Source organism: Chiloscyllium punctatum, chromosome 40 (genome assembly GCF_047496795.1).
Source record: "Chiloscyllium punctatum isolate Juve2018m chromosome 40, sChiPun1.3, whole genome shotgun sequence".
Lineage (NCBI taxonomy): Eukaryota > Metazoa > Chordata > Chondrichthyes > Orectolobiformes > Hemiscylliidae > Chiloscyllium > Chiloscyllium punctatum.
Genome location: NC_092778.1, coordinates 45121755 through 45148263, shown reverse-complemented (window position 1 = coordinate 45148263; position 26509 = coordinate 45121755). Strand labels below are relative to the sequence as shown.

General features: G+C 41.1%; 2 protein-coding genes across 6 annotated transcripts in view; one reads left to right on the top strand and one right to left on the bottom strand.

Moving 5' to 3' along the window:
- The first annotated feature begins 956 nt into the window (after positions 1–956).
- Positions 957–13340, top strand: slc25a17l (solute carrier family 25 member 17-like). 2 transcript variants are annotated; one of them, XM_072559752.1, is made up of 10 exons: positions 957–1326; positions 2646–2850; positions 4661–4721; positions 6803–6869; positions 7635–7789; positions 10807–10923; positions 12416–12561; positions 12761–12856; positions 12945–13027; positions 13181–13340. In XM_072559752.1, exons 2-10 carry the CDS (start codon positions 2770–2772, stop codon positions 13326–13328), a joined length of 954 nt encoding a protein of 317 aa, XP_072415853.1. In that variant the 5' UTR covers positions 957–1326; positions 2646–2769; the 3' UTR covers positions 13329–13340. The 2 variants fall into 2 exon arrangements, with proteins under 2 accessions (XP_072415853.1, XP_072415854.1); XM_072559753.1 differs by having other exon boundaries at positions 1686–2838.
- dxo (decapping exoribonuclease) overlaps positions 13052–26509 on the bottom strand; it is a 26936-nt gene continuing 13478 nt past the window's right edge. For all 4 annotated transcript variants that reach the window (XM_072559750.1, XM_072559748.1, XM_072559749.1 and 1 more), the window contains 4 exons: positions 23749–23968; positions 17659–17794; positions 16416–16510; positions 13052–14265 (listed from right to left, as the gene is read on the bottom strand). In XM_072559750.1, coding sequence (XP_072415851.1) covers positions 14130–14265; positions 16416–16510; positions 17659–17794; positions 23749–23968 — 587 coding nt within the window. In that variant the 3' untranslated portion in view covers positions 13052–14129. The remainder of the gene's footprint in view (positions 14266–16415; positions 16511–17658; positions 17795–23748; positions 23969–26509) is intronic.

Sequence of the window (26509 nt, the reverse complement as noted above, 5' to 3'; positions counted from 1 at the left end):
ACCCCCTTTTTCTCTAAAGCTAGCGAAATACTTTTTGAATTGCGTGCACTAGCGAGGAAACAGTTTCCACGGACAGCAACGTGATAAGGACCAGGTATGGTATTTCGGTGAATATTGTTGTGAGCACCAACATTGCAATAATGACTACATTCAAAACGAATTGGCTGCGATATAGTTTGGTCGGTCTAAAGTTGTGAGCGGTGTTACATAAATGCAAGTTGTTGACGCTCCCAATCTTACCAGTTGGTGTGAGGATGAGAGTGATTTATCTCCCAGTGCTGGCTGTTGTTGGGATTATTAAAAGTACCCCTGTCACAAAATTTACAACAACCTGGCCCTTATGTAAGACGGTTGTTATCTCCCGCAAAATAACAAAATAGATTAATAATTCGTAAACTCTTTGATCGAACATTACCTTGTATTTTTTTTTGTTCCAGATGCTCATTGATCTGATATATGCTTTGAACATTGTCTGTTTGCATTGAATGACGGAACAGGTGAAGGGGCCGAATGATCTGCCCTTACTTCTAACTTTTTTTTATTCTTGATTTTAGTCTTGTTTCAGAGTTCCAACGTTTGCGTCTTTTAAAAAGAAATAAAGGTGAGGCTGCAAACTTTTAAAAGTGTCCAAAGTGCAACCTTTTAAACACACAAAAAACTGACGTTTCCCACTGCCCAATTCATCAGTCACGTGAGAAGAGTGGTAAATCCAGATGTGGCATATTCCATTTCTGATTAGTAAGCGAAAATGTAACAATGGATATCAATGTTTTCTTTTTAAAAAATCCACCCATGGGATGTGGTTGTCACTGGCTGGGCATTTATTGCCTATCGCTGATTGAGAAGATGCTGAGAAGGTCATGGGTGAGTTGCCTTCCTGAATCATGCAGTCCATGTGCTGTAAATAGACCCACGATTCTGTTAGGGAGGGAGATCTAGGATTCGGACTGGTGAAGGGATGGTAACATATTTTCAAGATGGTGACTGGCTTGGAGGAGAACTTCCAGGTTGTGGTTTTTACATGTATTTACTGCCCTTGTATTGCTAGATCATATTGATCTTGGGTTGGAAGGTACAGTCTAAAGAGCCTTCTTGAATTTCTGCAGTGCATCTTAGAGATGGTACACAATGCAGCTACTGAGTGTTGGTGGTGGAGCAACTGAAAGTTTGTGGGTGCGGTGCCAACTGAATCGGCTGCTTTGCCCTGGATGGTTTCGAGCTTCTTGAATATTGTTGACATTCACCCATCCAGACAAGTGGGGAATATTCCATCGTACTCCTGACTAATGCCTTGTTGATGATGGAGAGACATTGAGGAATCAGGAGGTGAGTTAATTGCTGCAGTATTCCTACCCTCTGACCTGCTTTTGAAGCCCCTGTATTTATATGGCTTGTCCAGTTCAGTTTCTGATGAGTAGTAACCCCAGGGTATCAACAGTGGACAATTCAATAGGGTTTACGCCAGTGAATGTCAAAGGGTAATGATTAGATTCTATCTTGTTAGAGATGATCATTGGCTGGCATTTATGTGGCACAAATATTTGCCACTTGTCAGCCCAAACCTGTATATTGTCCACCTCTTGTTGCATTTGAATATGGACTGTTTCCGGAATTTAAGGAGTCATGAATATGTGTTGAACATTGTGCAATCATCAACAACATCCCCACTTCTGACCTAATGACAGAGAGAAAGCCATTAATGAAACAGCTGAAGATGGTGGGCTAAGGACACTGCCCGGAGGAACTGCAGAGATGTACTGTAGCTAAGATGACTGATCTCCAACAACCGCAACCATCTTCCTTTATGCCAGAGATGACTCCAACCAGTGGCGTGCTCTCTCCCTGATTTCCATTTGATCAAATGTTGCATTAATGTCAAGGTCAGTCACTCTCACCTCACCTCTGGAATTCGGCTCTTTTATCCATATTTGAACTAAGGCTCTAATGAAGTCAGGAGCTGAGTGGCAGAACACAAACGGAGCATCAGTTGCCTGATGCACTGCTTGATAGCAGTGTTGATGACACTCCTATCACTTTACTGATGATCCAGGGTAATAATTGGGCGTGTTGGGGATTTATCCCGATTTTGGTAACAGGAGATCTGTGGACAATTTGCCACATTGTTGGAAGATGCCAAAGGATCTTCATGTTCGTTATTTGATTGCTTTGGCTATTATATTTACTTGGTCACTAGCTTTTTAAAAAAAATACACGATTCATACATTATCTATAAATATATTACAAAATAAATTCGAGTCGGACAATACACTAGATAGAATAAAAATTGTATTTCTTAGTTGATCACTTTTCAGTCCTAGTGCCTCATCCAACCACAAAATTGGAACATTTACTCAATTTGACCAAAAACTATATATGAAGGGGATTCTCTAAGTTAACAGCCTCTCGATAGATGATGATCGGAAGACCTTCGTTTTGGATGCGTGAAGAACATGCATATGTTCTTTTACTGTTACTGTCTATGACTAAATCATGTGTCTGCAGCCACACTTTGGGTGTTCAACGTTTGTTATTACACCGGAATATGCTGGGTTCAATTTTAACCCTCAAATGGTTGGATTTTAAATGAGTTTGCATATCGCCCAATTCTGTCTCAACTGGGATGACCTGAGCATTTTCTCCAACAGAGGGCGCGGGTCTGCAGAGAGTATTTCCCAAGGCTGGTTGTAGTGGGTGGAGCCGGTGTTGGAGGAAGTCTCTCTTTCCTCACAGCGTGGTGAACCAATCTTGACTTCATTTCCCGGACAAATAATGAAGGGGTCTTCCAGCTCTCATCTTGCTTCCTACGAGACACTCGTGCATGCCGTGGCTGGGGTGGTGGTAAGTTGTGAGGTGACCCAGAGTTTAAACAAATCTTTACTGTGGGTACACTGAATCAGGCACGTCAATTAGAACCACAAATCTCGCCGAGAGTGAGTGAGGTGAAAACTGGAAGCTGAGTTCTTTCTTCGGGTCACCCGGCCGGTTTAAGATTTAGCCCAGTGTTCCTTGCAGTGTTCTGTTGAATGCTCTGAGTTTGACATGTGAGCACCGAGAGTGAGCAATGTCAACAACCAGTTTGCCTGGTTGGATTTGTCAATGTGAAACCCAGTCATTGTGTCGCTCTGTGATGAGCTGACGGCCCCGCCCGTTCAGTGCAGATTTAGGTTAAATCTGCCCTCAAAATTAAAAAAAAAGCACTTGAAAGAGAACGCTTGATAAAGCTCTTTCAAGGTGGTAGGAGAGAGGCTTCTGGATCAAATGGGGAAGGGTCACACCCGGACGTCGATTTCTCCGCCTCCTGATGCTGCCTGACTTGCTGTGTTCTCAGTCTCCTGCTTGGAGCATGTTCACCTGCTGATTCATTCTGGCTTCAGTGGCACAAGGTTTAATGCATCTCAAATCTTTGGAAATAACCCCACGGTTGAGTGTCTGTCTCACTTGTTCCCCGCCCCGTTAATCTAACTCACCTTTCTCTCAACATTTTCCTGTTGTAGAACTTCAGAGCCTTTCTGTCGCTCTGAAGAGGCTGTGGAAACATTGGCGTCTTTGTTAGCTCCCCTGCGGTTGAATGTTTTCATGTGATTTTCCTTCTTGTAGAGTGACAATAAAATGCTTTTGCAACTAGCTTTTCGATGAAGATACCAATCTTTATGGTTTGAGCCTGTCATCAGTTCGAAATGCAATAATTATATCAATCACTTCCATAATATCATCCCTGTCTACTGCAACTATATATGTTAGGGCTTGGTCTCAAATGTTTTCTTCATTTTTTTTCTGTTATACTTTTGTTTTAAGTAAGGAGTGAATTTCATTAAGGGCCCATTAGTACAACGGAGTAACTGCATTCACTCACCCCTGAAGCAAGTGATCACATAATCTAGACTGTTGTCCAGCAGAGTATTCGGGATGCTGATGTTGGAGATTCTTTATTTCAGCTGGCACATCAAGTGTGAGTCCCTGGGACCTTGCAGGTTGATACAGTAGCTTCACCAGCAAGTAGGGAAGGGAGTGTCCTGAAGAACATTTATCATCACCAATAACTGATTCCCACTGATGTGCACAATTTGGCTGCCATACATAACAATGATTATACATAAGACATACTTCATCAACTGGAAGGATCTTTGTAACTGGAAGATGTTGTATCAATGAGATGACCCTTATGAGGCCTCTCCTCATCCTGTTTCAAACAAGTCATCAAGTGACAAGTGGATGTTGTATTAATTATGTTTTGGTCTTAATTGAAATACTTCTTGTAATACACATTACAATCTTTGTTTATTCTAACACTATAATGGCAGGAAGCACCAGTGTTGCCTCACATCCTGATTAAAAACCTGCCTTTTAGAAAATGCTTTATGACCACTAGAGTAGGGCTTACTTTTGTTTGATTCCAGTTATTGAAACTAAGTTTAGTCTGTGATCCTGTCAACTAGGAACGCCAGGACATAACTGATTTTAGCGGAGTTTTGAAAATTGTCAGGTGGGATATCCTCCTAAAGATTCAATGCTATTGGGTTGGGGTTAGCTGGGCCAGATCAGTGTCTTTGGACTAGGGGGAAGAATACTTGCCAGCAGTCCCTCTTCTAATTACTGTTATATGCCTCTTTGGAAATTGCAGATTAACACTTCTACTGCCTCACCTTTTTATTTTCTGTAGGGTAGTGTGACTGCTACAACAACATTCTTCCCTTTGGACACTGCAAGGATTCGACTTCAAGGTAGGAATTATAAATAAACATATTTACGATGAGCCTAAAGTTGCTATCGTAAAATACACTATTTACATTATTTATTTATGTGCACAATACAATTAGAAAGCTATGTGCTGCTGTGTTGGTGAAATTTGAGGTTTTTATAATTTTGCTTATTTTAACATTTTTGATTAAAGTATTCCAAAAAATTTATTATTCACAACAATAACTTGTGTTTTATATGGCTTTGACCATGTTGGAATGGTGCAACAAAGGTTTTTACATGTTTTTAGTATTAAATGGATACCAAGGTAGACACAGTAAAGAGTGAGGCCAAGCAACCAATTAAAAAAAAAACAGAGGGAAGGTGTCAAGTGAAGAATTTCAGGAACAGCAGCAGGCCATTCGATTACTCCAGCCTGCTTTACTATTAAATTACATCATGGATGATCTATTTCTATCATTCTTGGTTTTGAAAACCTTAATAAGGTTATCTATTTTAAAAAAAAACAATTAATTAACCCAGGCTTCCTGTTTTGGGGAACTGAATTTCAGAATTTAGTTGGTATTCCTGATGGCAGGGCTGCAGTGAAATGAGGACTTTGGTCAATGATTGAAGATTGGAAATATGGTCATAGTGCTGAGAGGGCTTACTGAGATGACTGTATTATGCAGCATCATATGGGTGTTTGAAAGTGAAATGAGGATCTTAATACGGATAGTGGGTTGAAAGAGTTAATTTCAGAAAAATAGATAAAGCTTTGATTCTTGTCCTGATGCACCTGATTAATTATTTACTAATAGTTTTCTAGTTTCACTAATAAATTAAGTACACATCTACTTTTTTGCAACATTCCATTTGCTTCCTTGGCCATCTCTCAATCATAAGATTGATTTGGATGAAAGAGGTCCTTCTGATCTTATGTTTTTAAAACATTGGCCTTATCATCACCTCGCGATACAATCTAGTTTTTGCTGAAACATTAGTCTGGCGTCCTGGCCCTTCCTGCCTATCTGGAGGGCAAGACTCCATTCCTTGATTGCCATCAGAAACCAACATCACTACCTCTTTTAATAAAATAAACATGGGCTGCCTAATGTACATAAGCTGTCAAATTGTGAATTAATATTCTGATGCTAAAGAGAAACTTGGACACCAGTGAATATAGTGATGCAAATGTACTTTTACTGAGTTTGGTGTAATGATTTACAGGCAAGAGTGTGGTACTGGAACAGCACAGCAGGTCAGGCAGCATCCAAGGAGCAGGAGAATAGACTTTTCAGGCAAGAGCCCTTCAAGGATGTAATGATTTATATCCTTGTGGAGCAGAGTGATTATGGGATGGAGGTGTTCCAATATTAAGCAAGTAAAACAAGCAATAGTTGTCTAATTTGAGTACATTTGTGGCCAGTTATTTTTATTGTTTTGTCATGTTAAAAGATTAAATTGTACTATCACTCTGGACATTAATGTAATGTTAAAGGGTTAAACTGTATTGTCTTTCTCCAAGAAGCTGAACATTCTGGAAGTGGGTGGGGGGCAACATTCATTCAGGAATGTGGATGACTCACACTTCGTTTGGGCAGCCATTTACTACTTCTCTCCTACTATTATCAAATTAAACTCTCATTCAGTCCCTTCCATTCAGAAATGCTTTCATAGCCATCCCCCAAAGCTAGAACATATCACACCGACATTGTCTTGAGGAATCCGTGAGTCAGGAAATCGTTTGCATAATGATTCCCCAGGATTAGGACATTTACATTATCTTCAAAGATGACCTCATTGTACCTGGGGTAACATCTGGTTATGAGGTGGGAGTGGCCAGTGTACCTGTGAGCATTACCAACTGACCTGTATAAAGGGGCTGTGTTTCCTTTGATTGGGGCCTCTTTTGACTTGACTTTGCATGTCTGCAAAGAGGGTCAAAGGGGTCATCTAGCTTGTACAGGCTTTAATAACCTTTAGCTGTTTGCAGAAGTTGGTGTGTGTGAATTGTATCTTGTGTGTGTGAAACCTTGGGAAAAGAACCTAAAAGTTTATTATTAACAATAACAACAATAATAATTCAGATTTCAACTGCCATAATTTTTCCTGTTTACTTTAGTTGATGAAAAACGTAAATCCAGCTCCACACCTGTGATATTGGCGGAAATTGTGAAAGAGGAAGGATTGTGAGTATTACATAATTTACAGCACAAACAAACTCGACCGTACTGGTCCACCTTGGTGTTTATGTCCCTCATCACACCCCCCACCACACGCCTTTAGCTTGGCTTCTTTTTCTTTTCCTTTCTCACTTTTGCTTATATAGGTTGGTTTAAAGACAGCTGATTTTTTAAGTGCTGGATTATTCAATATATTTGTTCTGTAAGTGATGTTTACCAGGCAATGTCTTGTACCAGAGTGCAACTTATGATTACTGGAAATTTAGGTTTCCAGAAAAAGTGGTGTGTTCAAATATGGTGGTTTATTTTGTATTAAGGTAATTCAAACAGACTTAATGACTTTAAAATATAACTTGTTGGTCATTCAAAGTAAAACAATGGGCCATCTGGCATTGGAGCAGAACTGACGGGTTTTGCTGTTTAAGATCTGTAACCTTTATAAGACGGTCACGTCTTCTGTAGGAAATATGTGCAGAAAATTCCAAATCCCCTTTTTTCCTTCTTCTTGATGCTGGTTCACCTTCATAAATGGGTTCTAGTTCAAAATAATAGAACTTTAATAGAATCATTGAACTTAATGATTTTAAATAAAAAGAAATGAAGTAATGCATTTGCAGGTTTATTTGTTCTGCTCACTGACTATGTTGCAAACTGAAGTGTGTAATTTCCCAATTGTTCAGAAGCTATTAATTACTAAATACTTGCTGGTGTGAATTGCTCAGAAAACTTCAATGTCAGCACAGAATGCTGAAACTCTCTTTTCTGTTTCAGATCAGCTCTATACCGTGGATGGTTCCCTGTTATTTCTAGTGTTTGCTGTTCAAACTTTGTTTATTTCTACACATTCAACAGCCTGAAATCGATGCTGGTGAAGGGTAATGCTAGGGCCACGCCAGGCAAAGATCTGCTGATGGGTTGCATTGCAGGTAGAGTGTGCTGAACGGGATTGCAACGCCAAATATGAATATATGCCAATATGTTTGAATTGCTAAATTTTAGATACTCCTGTGCTTGATTCGTGATTAGTTGGGAACTGTGATAGAATATCACTCTTGGAATTTGAGCTTTAGTTCCTTAATTGTAATGACAGACATTGATAAAATAAAGACAACAACAGTATCAACTTGTACTCCTATGGTGCCTTTAACAAAATAAAACATCCCATTGTCCTTCAAAGGTGAATTATAAAATAAACTGACACTGAGCCACAAATGAAATGTTAGGTCAGATGACCAAATGCTTGGTGATAAAAGTTAGTTTTAAAGAGTGTTTTAAAAAGAAAAGGGAGGGGCAAAAATTAATAGAGCACTTCTCAGAATGTAGTACTCAGGCAGCTGAAGACATGGCAACACTGGAGCAATGGACATAGGACTGGAGGTAGTGACAGAAATGGGAGAAGAGCATGGAGGAATTTGAAAACCAGGATGAGAATTTTCAATTTAGTGTGTTGTTTAACCATCATAGGTCAGTGACGAGTGAACAGGACTTTGTCCAAAGTTCTGCTGCTCAGTTCTTACTCAATCCCAAATTTACAGAAGGTAGAACAATAAAGATAACTGCGATTTTGCATAAGTTCACAACAGACTAAGCTGCTCTTTGTATTCCTGAAAGTACCATTCCAGCATTGGAACAGGTGTCAAAATGGTACAACACATGACTGTGTTCTGAAAAGAAAGGAAGTCTGTACTTGAACAATGAGACATTAGGTAGCCTGTAGGACTGAAGAGATTGAAAATAAAGAAATGTATAGACAGTGGGTACACTCAAAACTAGTAAAAGTGAAAGTCTTGATCTTTGGAGTTGTGGCCTTGTCATTTATGTAACTGGGTAAGACAATTATGAAGTAAGGGCTTTGCTGACTTTCTGGTTGGTTTTATCTAGCATGGGAGGCGTTTAGCATTACAGATAAAGACTGTCTCAAATTCATGTCCTCATTCTGTTCTAAGTTAGCTGATCTTAGTTGGGTGCAGGCTTGTTCTTCTTGCCTTGGCCCCGTCTTTTGAGGCAATAAAATAACCAGGATGCTTACCCATGACCCTCAGGCCTGCTTAATGTGCATGTATGTGGAGAGTGTAGGAGGAAATGGGGATTAGGTTTAAAGAAAGGCCATAATGACTCAGGACAAATGCTCCTTTAATAATAAATCACCACCTCATGGAGTGGGAATTCCTGCATGGAACTGAAGTTGGATTGAGGAAACAGAAGCTATTTAACAATTCAGACAGATTGGATGGTAAATGGAAAAACAAATGGGGGGATGAAATTCCAAATGGAAATGAGATGCCAGGCATCCTTCAGCTTTTCAGGCATTACTGGCATTTATTGACCATCCCTAACGTCCCTTGTAGACAGTGATGAGCCACTTCTTTGAACTGTCTCTGTCCATTTGGTATAGATACATTCCATGCTATTGGGCCGAGAGATCAAGGTGGCTTAATAGACCATTTCAAAGATCAACAACATTGCTGTATTCTTGGAGTTGCATATAGGTCAGACCAAATAAGAACACTGTTTTTATGACTACATATCTGATTCTTTCATGGTCACTATTACTGAGCCCATCTTTTTATTATAAATGTGTTTAATTGAATTTGTCTCCGAAATCATTAGTCTAAATCTCTGAATTACTAGTCACTATCACACTATCACTTTTATTATACCTGATATTTTGGGGAGTATTTCTTAAAGTAAATACTGAAGGTGATGGGGACTCCTATTTTATAATAGTCTAAAAAATAGTGTCTGCCAAGGCAATGAACAGACATAAATATTGGGAAGATATGTTTATATAATACCTTTTAATGTAGATAAATGTCAGTGCCAAAAAATCTTGTTCATTAAATTTTATTTATATTGGGAGTCAACATAATTTATTGTTGAATTATGAACCTAAATTGCCTCCTTGGGAAGCTGAATTGTATAGCAACATACCAACAAGTGTGCAAAAGCTGCCAGATGGAGTATAATGCAGGGAAATGTGAGGTGATGCACTTTTTGGTAAGTAATATCAAAATGCAGGCTATTATTTAAATGGACAGAGACTCCAAAAATGTGCAGCACTGAGGGACCTCTGTATCCTTGTGCATGAAACACAAAACATTAGCATGCTGTTTTGGCAAGTAATTAAGTCAATAGAATTTTTGCATTTATTACTAGAGGGTCAGAGTTTAAAAATAGGGAAGTCCTGTTTCTACAGGGCATCAGTGAGGCTGCATCTGGAGTACTGCATACAGTTTTGCTCTCCATATTTGAAGAAAGGATGTATTGGAGACAGTCTTAGAAGATTCATTAGGCTGACTCCTAGAATTAAGGGGTTGACTTGTCAAAAATGACTAAACAGGTTAAGCCTTGAAGTAGAATTTAGAAGAATAAGGGCTAATCTTATTGAAACATCCATTATTCTGAGGGGGCTTGACAGGGTAGGTACTGAGAAGATATTTGCACAATAGCTCAAACTAGAACACTCATTTAAAATGAGATGCAAAGGAATTTCTTCTGAGGGTAGTGAATGTCCAGAAATCTCTACACAAAAGAGTTGTGCAGGCTACATCAGAAAGTATTTAAAGACAGATGTTTTGAAATATCAAGGAGTTGAGGGTTCTGAGGAGCTGGCATGAAAGAAGAGTTGAGGCCTGGGGCAGATCAGACATTATTTTACAGAATGGCCCACTCCTGATCCTATTGCTTATCATCTTATGACATAGCAAAGAAAGGAAACAATACAATTGTTTGCTCGTTTAATCTGTTTTGAAATTAATTCAAATTTTTGCAACAACTCTCAACATTGTCTAAATTAAAAGCCATCAAAATTGACTCTTGTTTAATAAAAAAAGCCCATTCCTGTAAATGCAAACTATGTATATTAGCATACAATGACCAACCTGCACTTATTGAAGGACTGTCAAATAAGGACATTTTGAAACCATACATTTTGTTTCATCAGGTGCTACTAATGTTTTCCTAACGACACCAATGTGGGTAGTCAACACAAGATTGAAGCTGCAAGGAGCAAAGTTTAGAAAGGAGGATATCCATAAGACTGAGTACAAAGGTATTCTTGGTGAGTCTTCCAACTGTTAAATGAACTGTCTTCACGAGCTAATTTCTGCATTAGCATTTAGAAATACAAAGAACAATAAGTACTGAGTTACTTAAAAATAGGATGTGCATGTATGTTAGGTACAAAAAGGAAATGGAACCATTGCTGTTAAATTGTCAGATTCATGAAAGGAAGCAAGTGTATTGGTATAAAACGTCATTATTTATACTAGTCCATTTTAGTTTAAAATCTTTAGAATTTGATCTGTAAACATTGAAATTGGGATTCTCATACCTTCCCCAAACCAGCGTACAGTGCTATATGAAAATTCTTTGACATTGATCAAACTCTGGAAACTAGTCAGAATATGCAATTTTGTCTTCAAAGCTTTTCCTAATTTTCAGTAGAACTTTCATTCTGGTTAGACAGAGTAGAATAAATAACAGTAGTTTATAGTCAGTTTTTGTTTTTGGAAAGGGAAAAATTGCAACCAATTGTTTTGGTATAATTTATTGACGTTAATCCACCTTCCACTACCAAAGTTATGGCTCACAGCCTGCCCAAAATTCCTCGTGATGAGGTGCAAGTTTTTTTGTGATTCTGTCCTTTTTCCTTACTACAGACATTGTTGCTACTTATCCCTGATTGGGATTGAGAACAGTGTGGACAACTCAATGAGAATGTAACACTAAAAATGGCTTAGCTAAAGCTAGTACATTTCAAATATTAAAATACCTGGTAAATAACTTTATTAAAAAGAGTAATATTTACAGCATTTAACTAAGGGATGGAATAACACAAGGGTTGTTGTTGGGTAGATGGTGGTGGAGGGGACAGCACTCCAAGTGACCCTCACCCATCGACACGGTAAATCTGGAAGCTGTTTTTCTTCTCTTTGGTTTAGTTGAATTCTAAGCTGACAATCCAAATTAGTATTAACCTGTTAAGTCCTCTTGTAATTGTGTGTATTAGGGGAAGTCAGCACACTACTACAGGTCTTTGAAATAATGAAGGATTTCTTTGAGTTAACAGTGTACAGTATCTACCTTGGGGGGAGGAAAGGAGGAAGGAAACTGGTGACTATTAACAAAAGATAGTTCAGAAATCAAATAGGGAATTCCAGAAAAACAACTTTACCCAGACAATAGTAAGAATATGGAACCCGTTGTGATAAGGAGTGACTGGGGAAAATTGTACAAGCACTTTAAAGGGGAACATAATAAACAGAGGGAGAAAAGAATAGAAGCCAAAGGTAAGTATTAGATGAGGAAGGATGGAAAGAGCCTTGAGTAGCGAAAAAAATACCAGCATGGATTGGTTGATCTGTCTATGCCATATGATCTGTAGAATTCAATGTTGAAGATATCTTCACTGCAAGGCATGGTGTAGCTGTGCCTTACTGAGGAAGATTACTGGCTATTTGGGGGTGGGGTTGGGAGGAGGTTGTAATAAAAGTGTGGTGGGTATGTTGGAGCAATAGTGTGGTCAAATTTAACTGTATCTTTCTCTTCAGACGCTTTCCAACAGATCATCACTAATGAAGGTGTGGGAACGCTCTGGAATGGGATCCTACCATCCCTTATCTTGGTCTGTAATCCTGGAATCCAGTTCATGTTTTATGAGGGTTTGAAACGGAAAGCAGGCAAAGCAGGGAGACGGGTAAGTGCAGGGGGTTTATCACTTTCCAGTTTGTGGTCTTGTTGTTTGAGCAGTTGTGTTTCATTAACAGAATCATAGTTAAGGTTTCCTTCTTTGAATTGATTTTAATCTTTCTTGCATTTAAAGACATGTTCTTTTGAAATTCTGCTGGTTAATAACAATAGGAAACCTTTAACAAATGTGATAAATCTCTCTGCAGATACCATCCTGGGAAATATTTATGATTGGAGCCATAGCAAAAGCGATTGCCACAACAATGACCTACCCTTTGCAGATTGTGCAGGCTATACTACGGGTATGGACAGCAAATAATGGGGTCAAATATTCAGCAGTTATACAAATGTATTTTTTTTTAAGCTTTATCTCCCCTCTTTCTTTTGCAGTTTGAACCAAATAAAAGGACGTCACAAAGTACATTTCAGGAGAGTGCCCATAAGGTTATTAGTCTGATATCTGAAAGACTAAAGTAAGAGTCAGCCTAAGACATTAATCTGATTTACAGCATTTATTTTTACACCACTCTTTCTCAAGTTATTAACCACTTCAAACACAGTCTCTAATTTTCCATAAATTTCATACAATTAACATTTTTAAGATTGATTTTTCTTCTTGTTAACAGAAAAGGTGGTTTCCCAGGACTTTACAAGGGTCTTGAAGCCAAACTTCTTCAAACTGTTTGTACTGCTGCTCTAATGTTCCTGGTCTACGAGAGGATTGCAGGGATTACCTTCAAAATCATGGGATTATCTAAAATGGCCAAACGCTAAGTCAACAATTTAAAATGCTGACCTGTGAGCTGTAGGAAGACCATTGCACAACTGGTTGTAAGGCTGGGTAATATCACCTTGTTCCTTGAAATGATGTGTTAACAATGGAGAAAACTGCACAATTAAATGATAAGCCATTATATTTAGTTTGCAAAGCCATTGCAAGATTGTGAAACACAAATACTGAAAGCTCAAAGTACTTTCAAAGACAGAATGATATATACTGCAGCCATGAGGCTAATTTACATTTTACCCAGGGCAACAAGGCTGGAAGAATGGAGGAATTCTGTTTATTTACAGGACAAAACTTGGTTGTGGGTGTTGGGTGAAAAAGTGTGCACTTTAAGATGATGTTTCCAGTCAGAATGAATGTAATTTGTGACATTGGCTCTGTATTTCTAAGTTACATTTTTGTTACATGTCTCTGGAGGTAGTTCAACCCAGTGACTGAAATGGAGTTGTAGTGAAGAACTTCCATGGAGTGCTAGTTTCCAGTGTTAAGGTGGATATTGTTAATAAAAGGGGAATGAATAAAACATGCTAGCTCTCAGTTTGGAGATGCTTGATTGTTACTGTACGTGGACTATTATTTCCACAAATTAGAGAAGTTATCTATGGAAGTTGTACATTATTGAAATTAAATAAATAAGTGTTTCCATGGCTGGGGAAGATTGTGTGTTTTAAAACTTTTATTACGAAGTTTATGTACATTTTTTCAAGTATCACTTTGTACAGAATTGTAAATTACAGGGTAGCAATTCAGTATCACATTTCCTTTGAATCAGATCATAACACTGTTCTTCACTCAGCGTTATGTTCACCTTTTTGTATAATCATATTTTCTACATACCAGTCTGGTAGGAAAGCATATGTGCGGTCTGTGTGCACTGTATAGGAAATATCTTTACCAGGTTCCCAGGAGAAAAGGGTCACCATCCTAAAACAAAGAAAGTTTAGAGAATATGGTTTATAGAAGACCAATGGTAACAGTCTCTAAAACAGGAGAACAGCAATGGTGTCTCCAAACTTGACAATTGCATAAGAGATGTTACACATGACTATGTATCAGGAGCAGGAATATGGCCTGTTCCACCATTCAACAAGATCATGACTAATCTGATTGTAACTTCAAATCAATATTCCCACCTACCCATGCTAAACATGAATTTATCTATATTTACTTTAAAAATATTCAAGGATTCACAATCATCACAGGAAAAGTACCTAATCTCTGTTTTAAATCGATGACCCTTGATTTTTAAACAGGGACCCCTACTATTACGTCAGTAGACACCATGTTATAGTCAACAGGTTTATTTGAGATCACAAGCTTTTGGAGCACTGCTCCTTCGTCAGGTGAAGTGACTTCTGATTACCAAGATAACCATCGTGTTGGACTGGCCTGGACAAAGTCAGAAGTCACATGATATCAAGTTGTAGTCCAATAGATTTATTTGCAATCACATGCTTTCAGAGGGGTGCTCTGAAAGCTTGTGATTTCAAATTAAATTGCTGGACTGTAACCTGGCAATATGTGATTTTTGACTTTGTTCACCCCAGTCCAACCATATTATGGATATCTCAGTAATCAGACAATTATTTGCACAGCAATTACTGACATTACATTAGTTTATTAGACCAATTAGATCCCATGGTTCAGACAAGTCTAAGAAGGAAGTCCTGAGGATCTAATGATGTGAAGAAACGATAAAAGTATAGTTCTATTTATACATTTAGTTAAAAGTTCATTTTAATAGTAAATTAGTCCGACTGGGATGAAAAACAGTAATGGTTGAATCAATATTTATCTACTATTACATTTACTTTGCCTGTTCCTTTGCTAGTTAATTTTTTTCTCCTTTATATTGCTTAATGAGATTTTAAAAAATACACAGTTTACAGAACTTAGCCATTTTTGCTTTCAACTTTGAAATTGCCTGTTCATGCAAAACACATTTCTGATTGGACTTCAATTTTTTTTCCAAGTCATTAAATTCAACCAATTGGATGTTTACAAGTTTGATCCAATTAGTTACAGATTATATATTGATAAATTATTGAATTAGTCTGAAATTTGAATGGTTGGACTGAATGATTGCCGTACCCATCCCAATCGCTGTGCCCAAGATATAGGTTGTGATAGACCAAGTTCTAACATGTCCACAAATTAGCTTTCAAACTGTGCTTATTATCTGAAAGTAAAAGCTGAAGTTGCACAATCCTATCCAACCAAAGGGCTGCTTTTTCATTCGAGAAGGACAGCTGCTATTGGTTTAATCTGAGCTGCACCATGCCTCTGGTGAGAGGAAGAGGATGAAAAGGTGAGTCCTTTATTCCTCAACTGGTTTAGGAATTTGAGCCATGCTGTTGGCATCGCTGTGCATTGCAAACCAGCCGTCTATTAGATTAGATTACTGACAGATTACTCAGTGTGGAAACAGGCCCTTTGGCCCAAGAAGTCCACAACAACCCTCCGAAGAGCAACCCACCCAGACCACAGTGGCCCAGTGGTTAGCACTGCTGCCTCACAGTGCCAGAAACCCGGGTTCAATTCCCACCTCGGGCAACTGTCTGTGTGGAGTTTGCACATTCTCCCCGTGTCTGTGTGGGTTTCCTCTGGGTGCTCCGGTTTCCTCCCACAGTCGAAAAAAGTGCAGGTTAGGCGAATTGGCCATGCTAAATTTCCCGTAGTGTTAGGTGAAGGGGTAAATGTAGGGGAATGGGTCTGGGTGGGTTGCTCTTCGGAGGGTCGGTGTGGACTAATCTAAAAAAAACCCATTCCCCTACATTTACCCCTTCATCTAACACTACGGGCAATTTAACATGGCCAATTCACCGAACCAGCACATTTTTGGACTTTGGGAGGAAACCGGAGCACCTGGAGGAAACCCATGCAGACATGGGGAGAATGTGCAAACTCCACACAGATAGTTGCCTGAGGCGGGAATTGAACCTGGATCTCAGGCGCTGTGAAGCAGCAGTGCTAACGTCCTGCTAACTGAGCTAACCAATCCCCGTATCTGAAATAACATTCGCAGAAAATAGAAGTCTCTAAGAATCCTAAAGCAGAATTGAATTACATCTTACCGGTGATCATCGTGGGTTACCACTTTCTTCACAAAGGAGAGAAAATCATTGCAGAAATTTAGACAGACTGCAGGCTTCCAGCAATTCCGTTCATTCTGTTTTGAGATGGAAACAAAAGTGTCTTTAATCTGAGTCTGGCATGAAGAGAGGGGCACTACCACTGTAATCACATTTTTATAGAAAACCTACTCCGTCTACTTCAAGAATACAGAAAGTGGCCATTCACCTCACTCCAGTCGATCAGTACAATTGCGATATTTACTCAAGTTAGACAATGTTCTCAGATAATCAACCATCACGTGTGAGAATCAGTCCTATTCAGAAAGAACAGAGGCTAAGCACAGCATCCCAACTGCTGACTTATCGTTTCAGGGGAATAAAACGTGGGGATCTTCTGACCTGTTCACCCAGAGGAGCTTCACATGTGAGTCAGTTAGGGATGGGGGCTAGAGAGAAAAGTACCTTCTAGAAAAGGACATCAAATCCATTCCATTTATGCACTGCAATTCAATGGATGTCAGGCTGGACTGTAAGGATGTTGCCAGGTTTTAATTTTTAATATCTATTGTCTATACTAACTAGAGACATTTGTGTCACCAAATCAATTTGGAGAGAATTTCTGTAAGGAAACTTATCTAAATTAAATTTTTATCTGTTCTCAAATGCTAAACAGGGATTCTGATCTGAATTTGCTTATGTCTGGGAAATTCCACCATGTAGAAAGTTCTACATGGAACACACTAACCAATGCCTTCAGTATATTTTACAACATCAATAAGTGGAGGCCTGAGTTATTGTTATGAACCTACATTATTAAACATTTGCTGTAAGTGGAAGGTATTACAATGAACTGTTTCCAATTTGAATTGCACCAGAAACTACACAAAGATGTGGAAATCTAGTCTTGAACAATTTAGTAGTGCATTTAAAGATAGAGTTATCATTGGAGATATCTTCTCTCTGTTATTAGAGTGAGCTAGAACGTTGGGCAGTGTCTCAGGTAGTGATTTTTGTTATTGTTTTAGTACCACTGCAATTCCTGCTGTTGAATTGTTTAACATACAGTTTAGCAATAATTCTGTGCGTGTTCCTGGTAAGGTCAATGAAGTGGCAAGATTTAGAGTTTTTGTTTATTGTCTAATTTTGACTCCCTTCCCCACCCACCGCTTTCAATATTTATGCAGCTGACAGTCCATACTTTGAGAATTATTTCTAAAGTTTAATTGCATTTAAATGTGCAAACCTTAACAAGATGATGAATCTTCATTGTTTCAAAAGACTGAAGAGAAACTACCATTCCATTATCATCTCTAAAGCCTGTGATTATGCGAGGTACTCCAGGCAGAAAAGACTGTGCCCACCATTTGATCAATTTAAATCTGTGTAGACAAGATTCACATTCTCAAATTCCTTTGCTGTATCCATTGTTAAGATGCATTTCATTTAACAAATGTTACACTTCCTACAGCTTCATTGTGCATGAAACAACTATGTATTAGTGAGATTGATGAATGTTTTATGATCACTCAAGACTGTTAACAATTGAGGTAAAAACAATGACTGCAGATGCTGGAAACCAGATTCTGGATTAGTGGTGCTGGAAGAGCACAGCAGTTCAGGCAGCATCCAAGTAGCTTCGAAATCGATGTTTCGGGCAAAAGCCCTTCATCAGGAATAAAGGCTGTGAGCCTGAAGCGTGGAGAGATAAGCTAGAGGAGGATGGGGGTGGGGAGAAAGTAGCATAGAGTACAATGGGTGAGTGGGGGAGGAGATGAAGGTGATAGGTCAAGGAGGAGAGGGTGGAGTGGATAGGTGGAAAAGAAGATAGGCAGGTAGGACAAGTCCGGACAAGTCATGGGGACAGTTACTGAGCTGGAAGTTTAGAACTAGGGTGAGGTGGGGGAAGGAGAAATGAGGAAACTGTTCAAGTCCACATTGATGCCCTGGGGTTGAAGTGTTCTGAGGCGGAAGATGAGGCGTTCTTCCTCCAGGCGTCTGGTGGTGAGGGAGCGGCGGTGAAGGAGGCCCAGGACCTCCATGTCCTCGGCAGAGTGGGAGGGGGAGTTGAAATGTTGGGCCACGGGGGGGTGTGGTTGATTGGTGCGGGTGTCCCAGAGATGTTCCCTAAAGCGCTCTGCTAGGAGGCGCCCAGTCTCCCCAATGTAGAGGAGACCGCATCGGGAGCAACGGATACAATAAATGATATTAGTGGATGTGCTAGTAAAACTTTGATGGATGTGGAAGGCTCCTTTAGGGCCTTGGATAGAGGTGAGGGAGGAGTTGTGGGCGCAGGTTTTACAGTTCCTGCGGTGCCAGGGGAAAGTGCCAGGATTGGAGGGTGGGTTGTTTGGGGGCGTGGACCTGACCAGGTAGTCGCGGAGGGAACGGTCTTTGCGGAAGGCGGAAAGGGGTGGGGAGGGAAATATATCCCTGGTTGTGGGGTCTGTTTGGAGGTGGCGGAAATGTTGGCAGATGATTTGGTTTATGCGAAGGTTGGTAGGGTGGAAGGTGAGCACCAGGGGCGTTCTGACCTTGTTACGGTTGGAGGGGTGGGGTCTGAGGGCGGAGGTGCGGGATGTAGACGAGATGCGTTGGAGGGCATCTTTAACCACATGGGAACGGAAATTGCGGTCTCTAAAGAAGGAGGCCATCTGGTGTGTTCTATGGTGGAACTGGTCCTCCTGGGAGCAGATCCGGCGGAGGCGGAGGAATTGGGAATACGGGATGGCATTTTTGCAAGAGGTAGGATGGGAAGAGGTGTAATCCAGGTAGCTGTGGGAGTCAGTGGGTTTGTAAAAAATGTCAGTGTCAAGTCGGTCGTCATTAATGGAGATGGAGAGGTCCAGGAAGGGGAGGGATGTGTCAGAGATGGTCCAGGTAAATTTAAGGTCAGGGTGGAATGTGTTGGTGAAGTTGATGAATTGCTCAACCTCCTCGTGGGAGCACGAGGTGGTGCCAATGCAGTCATCAATGTAGCGGAGGAAGAGGTGGGAGTCCCACAGCTGCCTGGATTACATCTCTTCCCACCCTACCTCTTGCCGAGGACATGGAGGTCCTGGGCCTCCTTCACCGCCGCTCCCTCACCACCAGACGCCTGGAGGAAGAACGCCTCATCTTCCGCCTCGGAACACTTCAACCCCAGGGCATCAATGTGGACTTCAACAGCTTCCTCATTTCCCCTTCCCCCACCTCATCCTAGTTCTAAACTTCCAGCTCAGTCACTGTCCCCATGACTTGTCCGGACTTGTCCTACCTGCCTATCTTCTTTTCCACCTATCCACTCCACCCTTTCCTCCTTGACCTATCACCTTCATCCCCTCCACCACTCACCCATTGTACTCTATGCTACTTTCTCCCCACCCCCACCCTCCTCTAGCTTATCTCTCTACGCTTCAGGCTCACTGCCTTTATTCCTGATGAAGGGCTTTTGCCCGAAATGTCGATTTCGAAGCTACTTGGATGCTGCCTGAACTGCTGTGCTCTTCCAGCACCACTAATCCAGAATCATATTTCCTCTGGCAGCCCATTCCACATATGCACCACCCTCTGCGTGAAAAACTTGCTCCTTAGGTCCCTTTTATATCTTTCCCCTCTCACTCTAAACTTCTGCCCTCTAGTTCTGGACTCCCCCACCCCAGGGAAAAGACCTTGTCCTTTTATCCTATCCATGCCCCTCATGATTTTATACATCTTTATAAGGTCACCCCTCAGCCTCAGACACTCCAGGGAAAACAGTCCCAGCCTATTCAGCCTCTTCTTATAACTCAAATCCTCCAACCCTGGCAACATCCTTCCATAGCTTTTCTGAACCCTTTCAAGTTTCACAACATCCTTCTGATAGGAAGGAGACCAGAACTGCACGCAATATTCCAAAAGTGGCCGAACTAACGTCCTGTACAGCTGCAACATGACTTCCCAACGCCTATATCGAAAAAGAACAAAGAAAATTACAGCACAGGAACAGGCCCTTCAGCCCTCCGAGCCTGCACCGATCCATATCCTCTATTGCCTATTTTCTAAGGATCTGTATCCCTTTGCTCCCAGTCCATTCACGTAACTGTCTAGATACATTTTAAATGACGCTATCGTTCCCGCCCCACCACCTCCACTGGCAATGCATTCCAGGCACCCACCATGCTCTGCATGTAGAACCTTCCACCTATATCTCCCCTCTCACTTTGAACTCGTGACCCTTTTGCGTCCTCCACTCTGGGAAACTGTTTCTTGCTGTCCATCCTGTCTGCATCTCTCATGATTTTGTAGGCCTCAATCAGGTCCCCCACAACCTCCTCCTTTCCAATGAAAATAATCCTAATCTACTCAACCTCTCCTCATAGCTAGCACCCTCCATACCAGGCAACATCCTGGTGAACCTCCTCTGCACCAACTCCAAAGCATCGACATTCTTTTGGTAATGTGGCGACCAGAACTGTACATTCTTAATGAGTACTTTGGTCTTATATGACTATAACATGACCTGCCAACTCTTGTATTCAATACTCCGTCTGATGAAGGAAAGCATGATATATGCCACTGTACTGATCTGCGTTGCCATCTTCAGGGAATAATGGACCTGAACACCCAGATCTCTCTGTACATCAATTTTCCCCAGGTCTTTTCCATTTACTGTATAGATTGCTCTGGAATTGCATCTTCCAAAATGCATCACTTCTCATTTGTCCAGATTGAACTCCATCTGCCATTTCTCTGCCCAACTCTCCAATTTATCTATATTTTGCTGTATTCTCTGACAGTGTCCTTCACTTTCTACTACTCCACCAATCTTAGTGTCGTCTACAAACTTGCTAATGAGGCAACCTACATCTTCCTCCAAATCATTTATGTATATCACAAACAATAGTGGTCTCAGCACAGATCCCTGTGGAACACCACTGGTCACAGGTCTCCATTTTGAGAAGCTCCCTTCCATTATTACTCTCTGTCTCCTGTTGCCCAACCAGTTCTCTATATATATTTAGCTAGAGCACCCTGGACCCCATGCAACTTTCCCTTCTTCATCAGCCGACCATGGGAAACCTTATTAAATGCCTTACTAAAGTCTATGTATATGACATCTAGAGCCCTTCCCTCATCAATCAACTTGTCACCTCTTTCAAAGAAATCCATTAGATTTGTAAGACATGACCTTCCCTGCACAAACCAATGCTGCCTATCACTGATAAATCCATTTTCTTCCAAATGGGTATATATCCTATCCCTTAGTATCTTCTCCAGTAGCTTCCCTACCACTGATGTCAGGCTCACAGGTCTGTAATTACCTGGATTATACCTGCTACCCTTCTTAAACAAGGGGACCTCCCCTGTTTTCAAGGATGCTGCAACGATATCTGTTAAAGCCCCAGCTATTTCCTCTCTCGCTTCCCTCAGTAACCTGGGATAGATCCCATCCGGTTCTGGGGACTTGTCCATCTTAATGCCTTTTCGAATACATAACACTTCCTCCCTCCTTTTGCCAACTTGACCTAGACTAATCAAAGATCTATCCCTAACCTCAACATCCGCCATCTCCATCTCCTCGGTGAATACCGATGCAAAGTACTCATTAAGAATGTTACCCATTTGCTCTGACTCCACACATATCTTTCTTCCTTTGTCCTTGACTGGGCCAACCCTTTCCCTAGTTACCCTCTTGCTCCTTATATATGAATAAAAGGCTTTGAGGTTGTCCTTATCCATGATCACTAAGGATATCTCATGACTCTTTCAGTCCTCTTAATTCCTTGCTTCAGATTGGTCCTACATTCCCGATATTCTTTGTCTGTCTTGTCGCCTAGACGTTATGTACGCATCCTTTTTCCCCTTAGCTAGTCTCACAATTTCACCAGTCATCCATGGTTCCCTAAGCTTGCCATTTCTATCCCTCATTTTTACAGGAGCATAACTCTCCTGAACTCTAATCAACATCTCTTTAAAACCCTCCCACATATCGAGTATGGATTTCCCTTCAAGCAGCTGCTCCCAATCCAGATTCCCCAGCTCCTGCTGAATTTTGGTAGTTAGCCTTCCCCCAATTTAGCACTCTTCCTTTAGGACCACACTCATCTTTTTGTCCATGAGTATTCTTAAAACTTATGGAATTGTGATCACTATTCCCAAAGTAATCCCCCATTGAAACTTCAACCACGTGGCTGCGCTCATTTCCTGACACCAGGTCTAGTATGGCTCCTTCCCAAGTTGGACTACTTACATACTGCTCTGGAAAATCCTCCTGCATGCTCCTTATAAATTCTGCTCCTTCCAGAGCCCTAATACGAAGTGAATCCCAGTCAATGTTGGGAAAATTAAAATCTCCTATCACCACCGCCCTGTTGCTCCTACATCTTTATATGATGTCTCTACATATTCTCTATCTCCCGCTTGGGAGGCCTGTAACACAGCCCCAACACTGTTACTGCACCCTTCCTGTTCTGAGCTCAGCCCATATTGCCCTCCTTCAGCATAGCTGTGATTTCTTCTTTGACCAGTAATGCAACTCCTCCACCCCTTTTACATCCCTCTCTATCGAACCTGAAGCATTGATATCCTGGGATATTTAGTTTCCAATCATGCCCTTCCCTCAACCAAGTGTCAGTAATAGCAATATCATACTCCCAGGTACGAATCCAAACCCCAAGTCCATCTACCTTACCTACTATGCTTCTTGCATTAAAATAAATGCACCTCAGACCACCAGTCCTTTTGTGTTCATCCACTGCTTCCTGCCTATCTTTCCCTTTGTCATGCTGATTTCATTATCTAGTTCCTTACATATATATTTTGCTTCATTTGATCAATCAGCTAATGAATACACTGATTAAAAAAACCTTCTTTCTGCAGAGTTGTCATCTTCTCCCTCTTTGAATTGTGCGTCTTTACTCTGTTTCCACTTTGTAATGGATGAGTCCTACAGTCCTGCCAAGATTTGTACAATCAGCAACTGTGTGTGGAGCTATTACTTCCAGTCTTTTCACCTGCAGCTGTGATTGTTATCAATAGCCTCTATGTTGGTTGTGTTATTTTGAAATGTTATCAAAAAAGGCATATTATTTGTTATTTTAAAAAGGAATTCTTTCTCATTTCAAAAATATCTGGGAAATAGAGATCACTGATGCTTCATTTCCACTCTGTTTTTAAAAGCAATTTAATCCTGAGTTCTCAGTGTAGCCAAGCACAAATGTGGATATTTACTATTTACAACAGGCATGCATCTCAAATAACATTGGAGCTGTGCACTACAGGTGTTTACAGGTGCATATTCATTAGCTGGATGTGCTATTTAGAACAGCTTAATTTAATCTTGCCCATGAGGGTGCAGGAGGCAAAGGTCACCTACCTGTGAAAATTCCTCTCTTGGTTTGGAGTGTAAATCTCCCTGCTCGTCTTTAGTTCCACATAACACTGGGGAGCCTTTAACCTTGGGTCAGAGTTGTCTTTGCAATCCACCTCACCAGAGAATACGAGTGAATGCCCATTCAACCGAGTTCGAACCACACAACAAAACGCTTCATTAGTGTTTACCACACCTGCTGGATTAGGATTCCCACCTGGTTTATCTGAAAAAAAAACTATGAATGTTTCCAATTTTGCATCCTCATCTGTCAAACTCTTTCATGCCAGGGTTAATTCCAGGAATACTAGGCGGCCTTCAGTTTTGCATATCAGCTATTTTTCATGCTGTCCATATAAAACTTTAATGAGTGCTTCCTGACATTTGAGCATTTAAACATAAATATAATACAATGTAAGATTAACTTCTCTCTCAGAGATGCTGTCTGACCTGTTGAGTATCCCCATAATTTTCTGTTTCTATGAATATTTACACATGTATATATTTCAGTGGCAATCTCTGAAAGCAATCAAAGTGCCTCATCTGCTGTCCTAGCTGAGGTCAGTTACTGTCACACAAATTGGGATCTTTATTGACCTAGGTTGACCATTAGTATGATTTTTCAGTATTTATCAAGGGAATTCTGAGAGAGATTTCTATACCTCTATTCCTGCTTAGCTTTTTAAAATATAGTTCAGTTCCCAGCAGATGTTTGCTAGTGGCATTGAAACAACAGTAGGTGAAATCACTGCTGTTTAAGTTCCCAATTTATTTTCTCATTTAAATGAGATTGGACATGCCTATATTTGGATTTCAGCAAAGTGTAATAATGAGAAAGTTCATTCTCTATCTACTTGTGCTGTGAAAAACACCCACTGACACAGTTATAGATTGTGTCATTTAAAAACTTGGTTGTGGCTCGAGAGACTCTTTTGAATTTAGTAATATGGAGTTGAAATATATAGCTATAGGCGGTAAGAAAATGTGAAATAATTAAGATCATCATAAAGTATTAGAGTCATAGGGGCACGTAGCATGTCAGTCCAACTCGCCTGTGCCGATCAGATATCCTAAACTGAACTCATCCCATTTGCCAGCATTTGGCCATATCCCTGTAAACCTTTCCTGTCAATATACCTGTCCAAATGTCTTTTAAATGTTGTAACTGTACCTGCTTCTACCATTTCCTCTAGCAGCTCATTCCATACATACACCACCCTCCGTGGAAAAAGTTACCCCTCCGGTCCCTTTTAAATCTTTTCCCTCTCACCCTAAAACTGTGCCCTCTAGTTTTGAACTCCCCACCCCCGGGAAAACACCTTGGCTATTCACCATATCTATACCCCTGATGATTTTATAAACTTCTATAAGGTCACCCCTCAGTCTCCACTGCTCCAGGGAAGATAGCTCTAGCCTATTCAGCCTCTCCCTATAGCTCAAGCCTTCCAAACCTGGCAACATCCTCATAAATCCTTTCTGAATCCTTTCAAGTTTCGCAACATCCTTCCTATAGCAGGGAGACGAAAATTGAACACAGAATTCTAAAAGCGTCCTCACTAATCAACTATACAGCTGCAACATGGCATCTCACTCCTATACTTCACTTTCAAGGAACTATGCACCTGCATGCATAGGTCTCTTTGTTTGGCAATACTCCCCAGGGCCCTACCATTAAATGCTTCAGTCCTGAAATATTTTATTCCATTGTGGTTCACCAGAGATGGGTACTTCTTCTGCAGGAAGCATTGTTCATCCTGAATAGAATCTGGAATACCCTTGCTCATATTAATGTGAGGAGAAAGTGAGGACTGCAGATGCTGGAGATCAGAGCTGAAAATGTGTTGCTGGAAAAGCGCAGCAGGTCAGGCAGCATCCAAGGAGCAGGAGAATCGACGTTTTGGGCATGAGCCCTTCTTCAGGAATGAGGAAAGTGTGCCAAGCAGGCTAAAAGGTAGGAAGGAGGGACTTGGAGGAGGTGCGTTGGAAATGCAATAGGTGGAAGGAGGTTAAGGTGAGGGTGATAGGGTTTGGGGCGGAGAGGTCAGGAAGAAGATTGCAGGTTAGGAAAGTGGTGCTGAGTTCGAGGGTTGGGACTGAAACAAGGTGGGGGGAGGGGAAATGAGGAAACTGGAGAAATCTGAGTTCATCCCTTGTGGTTGGAGGGTTCCTAGGTGGAAGATGAGGCACTCTTCCTCCGGCCGTCGTGTTGCTATGGTCTGGCGATGGAGGAGACCAAGGACCTGCATGTCCTTGGTGGAGTGGGAGGGGGAGTTGAAGTGTTGAGCCACAGGGTGGTTGGGTTGGTTGGGTTGGTTGGTCCGGGTGTCCCAGAGGTGTTCTCTGAAACATTCCGCAAATTCACCTGCACCTCCACACACATCATTTACTGCATCTGCTGCACCCGATGTGGCCTCCTATATATTGGGGAGACAGGCCGCCTACTTGCGGAACGTTTCAGAGAACACCTCTGGGACACCGGGACCAACCAACCCAACCCAACCACCCCATGGCTCAACACTTCAACTCCCCCTCCCACTCCACTAAGGACATGCAGGTCCTTGGACTCCTCCATCGCCAGACCATAGCAACACGACGGCTGGAGGAAGAGCGCCTCATCTTCTGCCTAGGAACCCTCCAACCACAAGGGATGAACTCTGATTTCTCCAGTTTCCTCATTTCCCCTCCCCCAACCTTGTTTCAGTCCCAACCCTCGAACTCAGCACCACCTTCCTAACGTGCAATCTTCTTCCTGACCTCTCCGCCCCCC

Coding starts and splice junctions, on each gene's coding strand:
- slc25a17l (XM_072559752.1), top strand. CDS start 2,770: ATGAAGGGGTCTTCCAGCTCTCATCTTGCTTCCTACGAGACACTCGTG. Junction 4,722..6,802: donor TGCAAGGATTCGACTTCAAG/GTAGGAATTATA, acceptor TGTTTACTTTAG/TTGATGAAAAACGTAAATCC. Junction 10,924..12,415: donor TGAGTACAAAGGTATTCTTG/GTGAGTCTTCCA, acceptor CTTTCTCTTCAG/ACGCTTTCCAACAGATCATC.